At 48.1% G+C, this 15,091-nt stretch overlaps 6 protein-coding genes across 6 annotated transcripts; 3 read left to right on the forward strand and 3 right to left on the reverse strand.

The window, feature by feature from the left end:
* Positions 1 to 115: 115 nt before the first annotated feature.
* Positions 116 to 1,805, reverse strand: LY89DRAFT_715332 (UAA-domain-containing protein). Its single transcript, XM_018218197.1, has 3 exons — positions 1,409 to 1,805; positions 546 to 1,354; positions 116 to 484 (listed from the first exon to the last, which is right to left on the reverse strand). The coding sequence occupies exons 1-3, from the start codon at positions 1,651 to 1,653 to the stop codon at positions 249 to 251; spliced, it is 1,290 nt and encodes a 429-aa protein (XP_018075400.1). The 5' UTR covers positions 1,654 to 1,805; the 3' UTR covers positions 116 to 248.
* Positions 1,806 to 1,911: 106 nt separating this feature from the next.
* Positions 1,912 to 2,695, forward strand: LY89DRAFT_681672 (cofilin/tropomyosin-type actin-binding protein). The gene has a single exon (XM_018214348.1). It carries the CDS (start codon positions 2,085 to 2,087, stop codon positions 2,523 to 2,525), a length of 441 nt encoding a protein of 146 aa, XP_018075401.1. The 5' UTR covers positions 1,912 to 2,084; the 3' UTR covers positions 2,526 to 2,695.
* An 822-nt stretch (positions 2,696 to 3,517) lies between these two features.
* LY89DRAFT_578196 (putative RNA-binding protein rnc1) lies at positions 3,518 to 4,695 on the reverse strand (the record flags this gene model as incomplete). Its single annotated transcript, XM_018208931.1, has 2 exons — positions 3,518 to 4,230; positions 4,284 to 4,695. The coding sequence occupies 2 exons, from the start codon at positions 4,693 to 4,695 to the stop codon at positions 3,518 to 3,520; spliced, it is 1,125 nt and encodes a 374-aa protein (XP_018075402.1).
* Positions 4,696 to 6,043: 1,348 nt separating this feature from the next.
* Positions 6,044 to 8,570, reverse strand: LY89DRAFT_715335 (RabGAP/TBC; the record flags this gene model as incomplete). Its single annotated transcript, XM_018218198.1, has 6 exons — positions 8,489 to 8,570; positions 8,317 to 8,434; positions 8,105 to 8,263; positions 7,529 to 8,055; positions 7,336 to 7,478; positions 6,044 to 7,296 (listed from the first exon to the last, which is right to left on the reverse strand). The coding sequence occupies exons 1-6, from the start codon at positions 8,509 to 8,511 to the stop codon at positions 6,044 to 6,046; spliced, it is 2,223 nt and encodes a 740-aa protein (XP_018075403.1). The 5' UTR covers positions 8,512 to 8,570.
* A 138-nt stretch (positions 8,571 to 8,708) lies between these two features.
* LY89DRAFT_609404 (uncharacterized protein) lies at positions 8,709 to 10,875 on the forward strand. Its single transcript, XM_018210517.1, has one exon. It carries the CDS (start codon positions 8,951 to 8,953, stop codon positions 10,676 to 10,678), a length of 1,728 nt encoding a protein of 575 aa, XP_018075404.1. The 5' UTR covers positions 8,709 to 8,950; the 3' UTR covers positions 10,679 to 10,875.
* Positions 10,876 to 13,581: 2,706 nt separating this feature from the next.
* On the forward strand, positions 13,582 to 14,563 carry LY89DRAFT_665514 (uncharacterized protein; the record flags this gene model as incomplete). The annotated part of the gene is made up of 2 exons (XM_018212849.1): positions 13,582 to 14,029; positions 14,064 to 14,563. 2 exons carry the CDS (start codon positions 13,582 to 13,584, stop codon positions 14,561 to 14,563), a joined length of 948 nt encoding a protein of 315 aa, XP_018075405.1.
* Between the last annotated feature and the right edge of the window lie 528 nt (positions 14,564 to 15,091).

Here is a 15,091-nt window from a genome sequence, read left to right on the forward strand (position 1 = left end):
GGGAGGGATTAGGCTTACGACGACTGTTGATGTATGTATGCCGACGCATGCGGCTTCGAGGCTAGGTACTAGTACAGGTACCGAATTCGAGTTTCGTTTACGTTCAAATTTAGGGAGCTGTTATTCTAGAATTTCTTATTTGTATCGTAGCCTATCTATCTAGATGATGGAATGGTATGTATCAACGCCCAATGAACGCCTTTTATGCCAATATGCCAATTCTTTTCTCTGTTTTTCTCATATCTTGCTCATAGCTCCTTCTTGCTAGAAGAAGAAGCCAACTTTGCCTTCTCCTTAGCTGCTTTCTCTCTTCGTTGGATGACACCTTCGGCTCCAATTCCGCCAAATACTAGGCCAACGCCCATCCATTGCTTGCCGCCGAGGGTGTGCCCGAACCAGACGACGGAGAGGATCATGGTGAGCATTTTGCGGGTTACGGTTATGGTTACTAGGAGCAGGGAGGAGAAAGTTGAGAGGGTGTAGACTGTGAGGTGAAATGGTTAGGGGTTTTTAGGTAGTTAATGGGAGGAGGAGGGACAACTAACAGATAAACACCTGTCCGACAGCACCACAAGCTGCAAAGCCTAGGACATCGTACCAGACGCCTGGATGCCTCTTCATGAATCCTAATGCGGCGGCGAACTCGCCTCCACCACCAGACGCGAGATCCATGCCTAGATACTCGCCAATGCCTGTATGTACCAGATACGGACTTAATGTCAGGTAAATCAGTGTGAGGATCGTCATCATAATGTTGTTTGCACACATCATCTGTGGTCCCTTATATGGTTGAAAAGTCTGGAAAATGTAATCTTGCGTCGTATTCGTCAAGCCGTCAAACAGCAAGTTGATACCCAGGAGGAGGAGACCCCATGGTACATTCCTATCTGGATTCAGTGTCGCTTTCGAGGGTTTCTTATGTGCCTTTTCAGATCCAGCGTGGAGGGTGAAGACTGCTACACCAGAGGTAACGGCTAGGACGACCAGGTATTTGTACAGCGGGTATCGTTTCTGGAAGAGCGTGATGTGGAGGAACATCACCGGGAGGAGCTTGCATGATTTGGCGAGGATGAAGGTAATGTAGTCGATGTGTGCCAGTGATGCGTAGCCAAACGGGGAGGCGAGCGAGGATGTTATGGCTACGAGGAGGAGAGGGATGAGGATGCGTCGGTTGGGTATTATGGGTGAGGTGGCTTTGCCTCGAGTATCGTATCGTAGGTAGAGATATCCTGTCAAAGCTGCGAAGAGCGATTGTACCGTATTGAGAAAGACGGGAAACTTGAATTTCTCTGGAGATGTTTCGGGGCCGTAGGGCGTGGTAGTGAGTCGTTCTTGTAGAAGTGCCCATGTGAGACTATGGTTGACGATATTAGAAAGTTAATCTGGCGCTATAGGTGGATGTACATACAAGGAACCATAGATTCCACCAACTGCGAACAAGAGCTGCAGAATTCCGGCATCTTTCTTCGTCTCGGGCGGTATAATGGGTCGAACCACATTTCCATTGGCATCCTCCTTCGTAGGAAACAGACTCTTGCTTTCCCTATCCAAATTCCTCGCACTGCGACTCGGTGACCCATAACCATCAGCCTTGCTAGTATACTCACTAGAAGGCTCTCTCCTCAACGGCGTAGCTTGTTTCGTTCTCGCCATATCTACTTCTAAACTCTGTAATGAACGACTGAAGAAATCCGCGAATGTAGATAAGAAAGAAAAGGACTCGCAATAGCAAAATAATGAGGGAGACAAGAAAGCTGGTGATCTAAGGCTGATCTTTCGAGTAACAAGGTGTCCACAAGAAATAGACTCGCGGACCCTGACGCCTTTCCCTTTCCGGTCGCGGATCAGTCGGTGAGGAGCGGCAGGCTATCGGTTCGACTTGCGTCGGAGGCTGATACGCACAGCTTGCGACTTTGAATCCTGAAGTCTGCCCTTCCTTTCAATTGCCTCCATTTTACCTTCAACCTCTTTCTCGGAGTCCAAAAAGCAAACCTCACTTTTGCAACCTATAAGTAAATTCAACACTCAATCTCTATCCGCAACCCCACCACTCCAACCCCGCTACATACAATCCATCCCTCAAAATGTCCGGCGCCGACTCCCCAGAAATCCTCGCCGCCTACGACGCCGTCCGCTCCGACAAAGACGAAACAAACTGGCTCATCATATCCTACGCCTCGGCCGTAGGCGACAAATTAACCCTCTCCTCGACCGGGACTGGCGGGATCTCCGAACTAGCAGAGAAACTGGACCCCTCACAAGCACAATATGCCTACGTGCGGGTAGAATACGCCAATGACACCGAGAGCAAGCGGGTCAAGTTCGTGATGGTGATCTGGATCGGCGAGGGGACCAAGGTGATGCGGAAAGCGAGGGTGAGTATTGAGAGTGGGGCTGTGAAGAGGGTTTTGGGGCATCATAGTATTCAGGTTGATGCGAGGGAGAAGTCGGATTTGAAAGAGGATGATATTGTGGTGCGGTTGCGGAAAGCTGGGGGCGCGGATTATAATGGTGGGAGAGGATAGATGTGTGTTGGGAAAGAGGAATTGGGCGTTATGTTTACATGGAGGAGGGGTGGTTGATTGCAGCATTTGCGGGCGTAGTGGGATCTGTTAGTCAGATACTTCTGGTCTCCATCGAATGTTAGATCATGTTCAAATGATATACCTGGTAGACATTACTTGGCTTAGTGGTATGTCAAAGTCTATTGTCAATTGGTTTTGTGATTGTGCTGGTGGGCTCATGTATAAAGGCTGAAGTCCTGTGTCATCAAATTGTCCAACCAATTGGTTCATTTTGTGAAGGCTATTGGTCACATCGGTCACATCGGTCACTCGAGATCATGATAGAAGGCCAAAAGACTGCATGGTCAGATTTGTTCATTGTTCATGTTGCCAAGTCTAAGTCTAAATCCTTCACCTAAATCTCCTCCGAAGATCGAGACGTGTCGACATGACGACTGTAGACAGGGCAATTGATGAACTGAGTAACGGCTATTTCGGTGTAGTGGGGATCGAGATTTGAGAGAGCGAGGTTGACGAGTGTCGGGGATGTCCAGTAGGTATCTGGTGGTGGAGGCAAAAGAGTTTGATGGGTCGTGATTCGTGACTTTATGAGAATTTTGGTCATAGCCGCATGAATGACGAGATTAGGGCGATTCTCGTGCGTTCGATGAAGGACGTCGGGTTGGCAGAAATGATCGAAACAGGGTGTCGGTGTCTCGAGTTGTTAAGTGTCAAGGCGAATCGTCTGTGTCAATATCGAGGGGGAAAACAGCTGAGAGGCGCTACCTGAAGGTGCTGCTGTGACCGTAAATTCGTTAAAGTCCGTCATAAGAAAGAAATTTCGTAAAAAGAAGCCAACGCTTTTGTGTGAAGGGAAAACGGTCCATTAGAGAATCATTGCAGACTTCCGAAGATTCATCGCAGCATCAGCCTTGCGGCAAGTCAGATCTGGAGAACCTAGAATATTTGCCCGCATATAAAGAAAAAGAGAAGTCCAGAATTAGGATAGCTTCTTATTCCTGGGGATTGCCTTGGCTGCGGCGCATCTTCTCAGCCTCGAGATTCTCGTACAAAAGGTACAAGGCGCTCTCGTTGGCCTTGGCGCTGCCCATGATAGTGAACATACGCTCACCAGTATCATCGTGAGGAGCCTTAGCAATACTGATGCGTGCACCAGAAGTCTTTCGGATTTCACTGATCTTGCTTCCAGCTCGACCAATGATACATCCAACCATATCGGAAGGGATGCTGATGTTTTGGGTTTGCAACTCCTCGCCGTTCTCGTCGTGGGTTGGAGGTCCACGCTGACCGGCATCAGAGTCTGATCGACGGTTGTTATAAGATCTTGGGGCATTTTCGCTGAAGTCGGCTCCGTTGCCAGTGCGGGTGACACGGTTGTTGTTATAACTGCCGCGCTCGTTTCCACCACCAAGACCTTGATTCATTCCGGGACCACCACCTGGTTGGGTTCGTACAACTGGGTTGTAGAGGACGGTTCCGGTGCCTCGTTGCCAGTCATCGATCAAGCATTTGCAGATCTCCCAGACGGCCTTCTGAATACCATCTGGTCCACCTTGAACCTCAACAATTCGTTCGGTTGATTGTGGCAGCATTTCCTTTTGTGCAACCATGCGAACTCCGGAGACATCCTGGATCATCTTGATTTTACCACCTTGTCGGCCAATGATGGTGCCCATTTGGTTATGAGAGATCAAGAGCTTGATGGCTGTTTTAAAGATCAGTGATGTTCTATGCAAACGCGTGCCTGGATATACTCACGATGGGTGCCATTATTCGATACCACTCCTCCCATGCCCATCTGAGGAGCGCCCTCAAGAAGGGCCTTGGCTACGATGGCATAAGCCTTTGAGATGGCCTCACAACCACCAGCGATCGTCAAAACGCGGTCATGAACACCCTGAACGACCTTGCTGACACCTGCCTTGACCCCAGTCTCATCGCGAAGGTCGGCTACATTCTTGCCTCCTTTGCCAATGATGACACCGGCCTCCTTGGAAGATACAATAGCACGAAGAGTCAGTTGAGACTCAGCATACTCCTCATCGGTCTTGGGTAGAGGTTGGCCATCAGGTCCTAGGCGATCCTCGTCGCCAACATGGAGATTGTTCATGCTATCGTTTAGCTCGTCGCCTTGTGCGCCACCGTCTCTGTTGTCTTGCGGTGAAGACATCCTGAGTGTATGGTTGGGAAGAAGAGTATTCTTTGTCTCGGTGCAATTGGGTAGTTGCTTGAGAAGTAGGGTGGTGACAGGAATGGTCACTGGGCCTGCAAGACATGCGCATCAGCATTGAAAATCACAAATCATATGCGAGAGCGGGGCAAAGGCGAACCCCATTCGCGGGGTAGATATCCAGGACACAACAAGAGCAGAAAAGAGCTTGGGACTTACTATTGAAGAAGAACAATCTAGAAGAGCGCAGATGGCGATTGTTCAAAGTCGAAAAGTAAGTGGGGGTGGGTAGAGTCGGAATGTCGGAGCGGATGTAAAAGAAACGCGACAAAGCGCGAGGAGGTCGACGAGATGGAGAGTGGAAGAGGTAGAGGAGGATTGGAAGAGGAGGGAGGTATATGAGGAATGGATGGGAGTCGGAGTGGTGATTGACGAAGAAGAGTACCAGAGGAAGTCGTTGCGTGAGTCGGTAGGAAGAAGGTAAGAGGGACTGTTTTGAAAAGAATGAAAGAGCTTCTTTCTGGGCAGGTGCGATTTGCGCTAGCATGGCGGGGACGGTCGCTCGCTTACCAGGCCGACCGATCCACTATCAGACCCCGGCAGCAAAATTGCATGGCCAGTCGAGACGCAGAAAGTGAAGGGCTCATGCACGAGCATGAAAAGACGCGGCCAGAATGGCCAGCTTGAAGCAATCACGAGTATTTCTCTCCTTCTGCACCGCTGATTCGCGGCAGCCTCCCAATTTTCAGCCAACCAGCATGCGAATCCCTTCCTTTTCAATGTATTGAACGACGGATTTGATCCGGATGAGGGGTATTGCTTTCTCCACGATCGCCTATCAGACGGTCGACTTTACAAGACTGTGGAACATACCACTATTGAAAGAAAAAGGAAATATCTCCATTCACGCTCAGCAAACACAGACACAATTCAAATTTAGATTCACAGCTTGGTCATAATCCTCAACGGATCGTCCGGTCGCTTATCACATCTGAGTGTCCCAGAGGATGTGGTGGATTGATGCAGTAGCTTGCATTTGTCTGCGTGGGATGAGCATGGATTTTCTGCAGTAGCCTCCTCACCTTTCAGCAACACGGCCGCAACCCACATGCTCACACGCCAGCCAGGGCTTGCAGACCTACTCCAGTCTCATCCGTTCACACCATCTTTGTGCTGGATTGCTCCCCATGGCACACGGCGAATCCACTCGGAATCGAAACACATGACTGCTGCACAACATCTCTCGCTCTTCATCCTTCGTGGGGTAAGCTTTGAGCCAGTCAAGATATGGTTGACAAAAAGTTGGGTATCATTTTGCATGGAACCTGCTCCATTACGTCTCCCCCCATCACTCCGTATTGTGGCCTTTAATGGTACCTAAGTTGAAACCCTCCTCCACATTGCCTAAAGGTAGCCTGCCAACGCTCATGTTGGATTCTCCTCCGTCTTCACCAAAAAGGAAAGCGGCCTTTTCTCTGTTCGGCCCCGAAGTCGGTCGTCTACTAGATTTGAGGAATGGAGATCCGGATTTAGGAGGTGAGGACTTATGAGTAGAGCCTAGAGAGACATCTGGTTCCAGCATCCATGAAAAACTTGATTGTGCAATGCTGGATCTGGTTGGCACAGGCGCTTTCGGTCGGATTGCTAAGCCTCCCTCTACTGGTTGAGTTATGTCTTTTAGCACCTCTTCTGGCAGGTCTATTTGGGGAGGCTCGGGCTTGGAAGATTGGTCTGGAATTGGGCTGGGTTGAAGTGGCGTGTCCGCAACAACTGTTGTGTTTTGGGCTGCTGGATTTGAGGATGGTGAGCCCGGCGGCTTAGGCGTTGTGACTTGTAAAGGATCTGGAGGTGGGGGTTGTGGGGTGGTGGTTGGGAGTGGAGGCGATTGAGTGGGATGTGAGGCATCCTCTGGCAGAGGGATGGTTGAGTCCTCCAGGTAAACTTTTACAAATTCAACCTTTGCTATCGCAAGGTCTATCGCTTTCACGTACTTGTCTGTGTTGCCATCTGGTGAAACGGACACCGCTCGAAGATCGATCATGGCCTGCCCAAGCATGACGGCTAACTGTTGGTTTCGTGCATTGATGGCGGCAATGGTGACTCTCGGGGATGGAATTGACTTTCCTTCATCGAGCGACCATCTGTTGGCATCCGAGGGTGCTCGTCGCCCAGAATTGCTTCGTGAAGCCTGCAGACCCTGCATGTTCTTCTTTACTTCTCCCACAGCGTCGCGGACGGCTTGATTAATTCCAAGCCTCTCACCACGATCAAAGACACCTTTGGCGGCTCCTTGAAATAGAGCTTCGACTCCTCCTTGCTGCTGCAAGAATCTGGCAGGGCTGGGTAGCGGGGACCTCGTGCTGCGTTTTGGACTGAGGGCTTGGCCAAGAGGTGTTGAAGGTCTTAATGATGATGAGTTCATGGGTGGTGTTTTCCCACTGTACTTGCTGATTATATTTGCCCCTCCAATGGCACTGAAGTTATCACGAAGATATGTGGCGTCATCCGCGAACGACTTGGGTCCGTTTGGAGCCTCTGGGGAAGGATACTTGAGCAGTAGCATTAGAGCGAATGAATAATTTGACTCGATCACTTTGATGACTGTTAGTGAAATTCGCCACCTTCTAGGTTCTGACTTACATTGCCATCGGATCCTCAGAAGCATGGCCACACAGACCATGTCGATAAGTTCTAGGCCGGGATCTTCTGCGAATAACGTATCCCATAAAGCTAATAATTCATCGAAAGGAAATTCCCGCCCAAACAACAGTCGAATCCACCGTCTAAATCAGATCAGCTACCTGTTTTTGTGGCCTCTAGAAAGAAAACTTACATGAGAAAAATCTGTGGTAGCACTTCAATGTCTGACAGATGTTTCGCAAGCTCAGGATCCAGTCTGGCTAAATAAACCTCATGAATTCGCTTGCTCCTCTCAACAATAGGAGAAGCGCCCTGCTCTGGGCTTTTGCCTCCTCCTAATGGAGTGCTCACTCTTCGATCAGGCTCCGCTAGCTCATAAAATGATTTCGCTGATCGCATAATCAAGGATAGGAGAGTGAATGCATCATGCTCGATATAAGTAGCATCCAAAATCTGCTCCATTACAGAGTTCTGATCCTTTTGGGGAGCGTTTTCAATGGCATCTTGTTCAACAACCCATAGAATAGGTGCTAGGACTTCGTGCATGCCTTGCCGATAACCGACATCTTGGTTGATTTTGCAGAAGATGAATAGAATGTCTAGTAACATTCTTTGCGTTTCTGGACTTCGAAAATAGGGTTCTTCCGGCATACATCGCTCTACATCCTGAAAGATTTCGGCTCGAATCTCTTCGTCCTTCCTCAAAGTATGCCATGGAGACTGAATCTCTCAGTAAATGCAGAATGCAATGGAAAGAAAACAAGCTCACGTTCTGATCATCGTCCAAGGGATCTAGAGCAGAGCCGAGCTCATCTGGATTCTCGATATATCTAAGAAAATGCTCTCGAAGTGAGGCGTATGCACTCCGAGAGTCTATCAAGGCTCGCGACCATCCCGTGACCTCGGTACTTTGGAACAACAAGAAAGCCTGGACGATAGGTATCTGTCAGAGTCTGTGGTGTTACAGTACACGAAACTTGCCTTCCAGCAGACTGAACGGAGGCCTGTTACACACGGGCTCTCATCTCCATCCTTCTTGAGCGATTTCCTCAAGCCATCGAGGCTTACAGCGTGCTTTATTGTAAAGTCCCATCGTTTCCTCGAAACTTTGTTAGCAGTGTGAAGATAACTTCGAGGTATGGTCAAGACGAACCTTGATTCTTCCAACGATCGCATAACTATCGCCGTTTACACAGACCTGGGAAGACTCGAAGGCCCTTGATGTTGAGGCTTCTTCATTCCAGTATCGACTTCCATTTCCAGTCACTGCCTTGGTCCATGCATGCATATTTTAGCGCCATATTTACGAGCCAATCCCAGTTGACATCAGCCTTCTTCTCCTGAAATAGCCTCGCCTGCATCATCGAATGGATGTTGCTTTTTCCTTCCTCCTTTCTGCCACGCTGAAGAGGGACAATCCGCGAAACGCCACTGAGAAATTCAAAACTGCTTCGTAACAGCTGGGAACGACACGTCCGACGATTCTACGATGTTGGACAAAGAAAAAGGTGCTCGGGCAATTGGATAGGAGGTGAACTTGCATCTGCCAGATCATTATTTCAAGCGCTTCCTCTAGGAAGAAACCTCGAGACACACCATCCTCGTACCTGTCACAATGTCGTCCGATCTGCTCGCAGAATTCGACAGCTTCTACAAAGCTCCAGGAACTACGCAGCCAAACTCGACCCCCTCATCGAACGATCTCTTCTCCTTGAGCAGTCCGGATCAAGGTGGAAACACATATCAACAGCCAGCTAGTACATCACAATGGAACACTGCTGCAGTACAACCTGCCGGGGCTATATGGGGGAGTTTTGGAAATGCTCAGCCCGTGAAGCCTCAACAACAACAGCAGCAGAATACATCACAAGATGATATTTGGGGTTCTTTCGAGACAATCACTCCTCAGCAATTGTTGCCCTCTACCACGAGACAAAACCAGAATGCGTTCAGTGCGACAACTTACAATGGATCAAGACCCAGCGGGGTACGTCGATCGACGCTTGATATGTTTGCAAACAACATGAAGGACCCCGACTCGCCTCCGCGCACAAATCTTAAAACGAAGGAAGTTCCTCCTTCGAGGCCAGTTCCGATACGGAAGAGTTCCTCTGGGGGAGATATTCTTTTTGACGCAGCCGACGAACTCTCTGGTGACCCCGAAGACGATGATGAATTTGGAGACTTCGAAACGGTCACAGTTCCTAAACCTCAAGCATATCCACCACCTTCAGAGTCTTTGAACGAGCTGTTCAGAGCTACAACTATTGAACCCAAAACGTCAAAGAGACCTAAAGAATTACTTCCTACTCCTAGCATGCTGAATGCAGGTACTCTTCCATATCCACAGGCTCCAAAATCTCCGTCTTTCAAGGAAAGGAATCCGTTCGGTGATCTAGGTCTAGCTACGAAGCAGATATCCGTAGTGAAGAAAGAGGATAAGCCAAAAAGTGCCTCGCCTGTCACAGCATGGCCCTCATTCGAAGCCCCAAAGCCGGCGCCTTACCAAGATTCTCCTGCAGTACCTGATACATTGGACGAGGAATGGGGTGATTTTGCCGACTTACCTCCCGAAACACCTGCAGTGCCGTCTGCAAGACCAACTTCTGGCATCGAGGCAGATGCTTGGGCTTGGGATTCAGTCGACAAAGTCACAGAAACTGCTCCATCTGTCGATACAGCCGCTCCTCCTCCGTCAAACGTCCCACCGCCTTCCGTGCTACTATCATTATATCCAGGCTTATTTGACTTACCACAATCGACTTTGTTCAAGGCAGTAGCAAACCAGCCTTTCTCACTCAAGAATCGAATCATTTCAGATCCTTCCACCGTTGAGTTCTTGCGAGCATACCTCCTTATTGCTACTGTTGGCGCACACATTCTTGCTGGGAGAAAACTACGTTGGAAACGAGACACTTTACTCTCACAAGCCATGAAGATAGGCCCTGCGGCCGCTGGGGGGAAAGGTGGCATGAAATTGACAGGTGTCGACAAGTCAGAAGTTACCAAGGAAGACCGAGAAGCAGCAGACGTGGTGCGGATATGGAAAGAGCAGTTGGGACGATTACGATCTGCCATTGCTGTTGCAAACCAGAGCATGCGCGAAAGCTCCAAACACTTGGTCATACCCGAGATTAGTGAAGCTATGCATGTCAAGGCTCAAGACGGGGTTTTAACAGCACCTAAGCCCTGCGTCATATGTGGGTTAAAACGAGAAGAGAGAGTTAGTAAAGTTGATCTTCAGATCGAAGATAGCTTTGGCGAGTGGTGGATAGAGCACTGGGGTCATCGAACTTGCAGGAACTTTTGGCAGGAGCATGAGTCGAAGTTGAAGCATCGGTGACAACTTACTTGTAGATCTGGTATATAGGTCACATATGAAGCGCTGGGGTCTTTGATACCTGGGGCATATGAACATAAAGCGAGGAGTTGACTATATACCGCATCCTCGGGCTCTTCAAAACTTCTGGAAATCATCTTTCTCTGTTTCTTTTATAACTTTTGAGTTGTCAAAATATTCAGGCTGTATAAATCTTTGGCCAAATTGCTCCAAATCGTCCAGGACAAAGAAAAATCCGTTTCCAGCTCTACCTATTCAACACTCCCAAAACAGAGTTTCCTTTGTTATATCCCCCATAAAACGACCTCCCACCCCGAATCCTTCAACCCGGAAGTCCGCCACTTCTCATCACATATATACCTAGCCATGTGCGAAAACCACATCATAAGCTTCTCCTGCGGTCACTATCCCCACAGCATCAAACTCAAGTCTTGCACACTCTCTAAGGTGGGCAAGGAATGCGTCGTTACAGTTATCGAGGGAGAGAAGTTGGCTACGCTTTGTATGGCTTGTAAACGGAAGCTTTTGGATGCTGGGGATAGGGTTAGGAGGAAATTTGCTTCATAATTATTGTTGACTTTTTTCCCCGTTGCTGGTGTTTTTGAACTTTGAATTTATGATTTTGTTGAGACGTTTAGTTCGTTCTTTGTCGTCCTTCCCGTATTCTTTTACTCGAACCAAGCATCTTCCTCCCAAAAGTCATTTGTGTAGTAGGATGTTCCGTCTGACAGTCTGCTATGCGTTGATGTCCACTACAATGTCGTTCTTGAACTTTAGCACATGCACTGAAATCGTTACTATTTCCACGCTTTGTTATATTATTCAATTGTATTGCACGTTCCAAACTTGAGATGAATCTTTTTACGTTTGATAGTGTATTATTTTGTTGCTTACAAGCAGTCAGGAGTCAGGACGCCTGGAGCGCGAGTCTCGCTCATCACTCCTGGGAAGGATAATACTTGGTTGACCACCAAGATAAACGCTTCGAGCGCGTACAGCGTGGACAGCGCGGACAGCGCAGGTTGTGCAAATCGCGCAAAAGTTGCATATTGCGCCTCCTCTCTCTTCACCAAAGCGTATGTGAGTCTGCCTCTGTGTCTGCGTGCTTGTCTGAGAAAAACCTTCTTTATGCATTATTCTTCCACTGTTTTACTACTGCGTTTGAATAATTCATGGCAGCTCTCGCATTATTCATTTGAGTTTCATTATTCATTTGAGTTTCATTGTTCGTCTGATTTCTGAAGTTTTCATGCTCGCTTCTCTGGTCCAAAAACCCAAGTTCCATTGCTAGATAAAATCACTTCACGATTGCTACATTACCCTTGGACACGTTCAAGAGCTTAGTTGCTACATGGGATAAAACTTCATTCTTTCTTCTTAACCTCCTCAGCACGACAGCTATACCTCACCAACGCACTTCTCGCCATTGAATCTCTTCATATTGACACCGTTCGATTTCTTCACCTGCCAGTCTTTCTGGCACCCAGATCACGATACGAAATTGAGTAGGCTGAGGTCCATGATGCCGAATCCTGAAGTTGTTGCCAAATTTCCTGAGAAGCATTCTTGTCAATTTCGTCTCGCTGATACAGGGCTGGTTAATGACTTGCGGGAGAAGAGGACGTGTTTTTGAGCTCATGATATCGTTTTCGCTCGAGTTCTTGTATATATAAAAGCCAAATGAAGTTTTGAGGAGAAGAGCTGGAGATGACTGATCTCGACCTTATATTCGTTCTCGCGGATCCTGACAACCAAGGAATCTGAATAGCTTCGGGTTCCACATGAGGTGAACCAAGGATGAAACTCTTCCTCTATCACATATTATGACAAGTGGCATTGTGTGAACAGTGTATCTCGAGGCTCTTTGTCCGTCGTTGTTAGGACGTCTGAAATTGCAGACAAAGCAAGCAAGTGTGTGTGGGGGTGCTCACGATCAAAAGTTCACATAATCTTTTTTGTACAGTTTTAAGGGGTCAATTTCTTTCATTCTAGTGGCCTATGATTCATGATGTCTCTCACACGAGTGGCTTTAAGCCCCTCTCAAGTCTCCATTCCTTACAGAGGCATCTACCAGCCCGTTTGCGTATGCACGGTCCGGACCTAGTCTCGATACCTTTCAGGCTTTCCAGTCACTTGATGGTCAACCCAAGCCCAAGGGTTGGGGCATAGCGAACCTCCACACGGACCCTCTTGAGCTACCCACTTGACACTACTTGGAGGTTGTCTCCATGCCTTTTCCAAGTCCGCAAAGGCATATTGTGCAAGTGTGCATCTGCGCTCACGCAGGACACAGCCACAAGATCTGACGGTGCGTGTTTCCGGATAGTTGGGCCACATCTTGCTTGGCTGTTCTTTTGATACTCTTTCAAGAATTTGCTTTAGATGTTAGCTCTGTGGAGTTTGGTTTTGTTGATGCTGAGTATTTGTTACGAAGTGTTGATGATGGACGAGAAGGATGAGATTTGGCGAGAAAATACTCTGTGAAATGCCCTTGTTCTCTTGTTCAGTGGTTTAAAGTGTCTGTTTGAAGACAATGGCATTGTCCTCAGGTATGGCCTATCGCTTGTTTATCTCGAATATGTTGTCTCTTTGTATAGCATCTAAAATGCTGGCCCATTTGAACAACAGAGCCATTTCATAACGATCAACCATAGTCTCTATATGTCTCCCAACTTGTGGTCGGGCTCCTGAACAAGCTCATTCATTTGGTACACACTGTTCTTGTGTCGAACAGATGATGGTAGAGGTGTATAAGTTCCGAAGGAATTCTGCTCTTCATTCTTCATTACAAACACAAACTCTGATACACCAAAAACTATTCGAAAACCAATCTTCGAACTTCTTTGCACACAAAAAACTTCACAGAACCAACTTTCGAGTAACTTAAGTACCAGAACAACCATCAAATGTCGTCTTTCACCCCCAGAACCCGAATTGAGACTGCTGCTGGTCAGCAATCTCAACATACTTCAACCATTGTCCCAAAAACTGCTACCATCAACCTCCAAGGAGGCCTGGCAGCATCCAAGTGGGCAGAAGATGAAAGCAACTGGAACACCGTGTCCAGAGCGCCAGTCACTCCTCCAAAGCCCGCGGCTAAGTCGAATACATGGCGGGCCCGCTCTAACTGGCGCGGTCCCGAGGTTTCTGCATCTGGCTCAGCAAAGGGTTCTTCCTCTTCCAAGCCAGCATCAGCCTCGGCTGCTGCGACCAAGAAGAAGAAGGCTCGGGCTCCTAAGCCCGAGACTACTCCCGTGCTGGAAGAGTCACTTCCGGTACCGGTATTCGTCCCTGCAAAGGTTCCAGCTACCTCAGCCTGGGACCACACTGGGGCCAGCCCTCACCGGCACCACTGTAACTCCAGTAAAAACTCTAAATAATACTTCAGTCAAGGTTCTAGTCAAGACTCAAGTCAACGCTCAAGTCAGCGCTCAAGTCAAGACTCCAGTACCTGTAGCAGTACCAGCAAAGGCAGAGCTCGTCTCTAGCCCAGCCAGCTTGGCCGCGCTTCTCAAGCCCAGCCCTCGCTTCAACTGGGCCGACGAGGTGGAAGATGAAGAGGAGACCGAGACAGTCGCAACCGTGACCGCACCACTTCAACTAACTCTTCCCAGGGTGGAGAAGCTCGAAGAAGAAGTCAAAACTACTCCTGCACCTGTAACTGCACCACTTCAACTAACTCTTCCCAGGGTGGAGGAGCTCGAAGAAGAAGTCAAAACTCTTGCACCTGTAACTACACAACAACCTCGACCGACTCCTCCTACACAGGAGGAGTTGGTTAACAAAATAGAAGTCTTAATCAAGCAACTTTCCGGGCAAGAAGCTCGCCGAAAGGCGCACCGACGAGCACTGCTCACCAACCTCCCTCCTCTACACCCGGGAAACTGATCCGAATAGATGATCAGTAACATATGAGTCTGGCTAGATCAGACTCCGACCTCCCTATCTACACTCAAGAAACTGATCAGAATAGATGACCAGTAACAAGAGTCTGGCTATGACCAGACTTCAGTAAACATACTATCTATAAGAGCATGTAGACACACTGTAGACCAAATTGAACTAAAAGACTCTTTTTCTCTCCCGAAATCAACCAAATTCCAATAATGCAAGTGATACAAATATCCGATTCAACATGCACCCAAGAACATGATTTCCATTTCGAATAACTCGTAAAACCCTATATACTCGAAGAAGAGTGGGTGCCTTAGAAATCAACAACCTTTACCTACTGCCTGCATCTACCATCAAGAGTGACGCCCAGTCGCTTAATCTTCTTGCCCCTTTTCTGCCTTCCGACGAATGGGCTTTGGAATGTGGATATAAAATTATAGTCAAGTTAGGTAATATTTTAGTACTATTTAAGAGTTCTAGTGCAGATTTGAGGTTGCGTGCTACGGCCCACAATTGTGTATA

This window comes from Mollisia scopiformis (genome assembly GCF_001500285.1).
Source record: "Mollisia scopiformis unplaced genomic scaffold LY89scaffold_5, whole genome shotgun sequence".
Taxonomy (NCBI): Eukaryota; Fungi; Ascomycota; class Leotiomycetes; order Helotiales; family Mollisiaceae; genus Mollisia; species Mollisia scopiformis.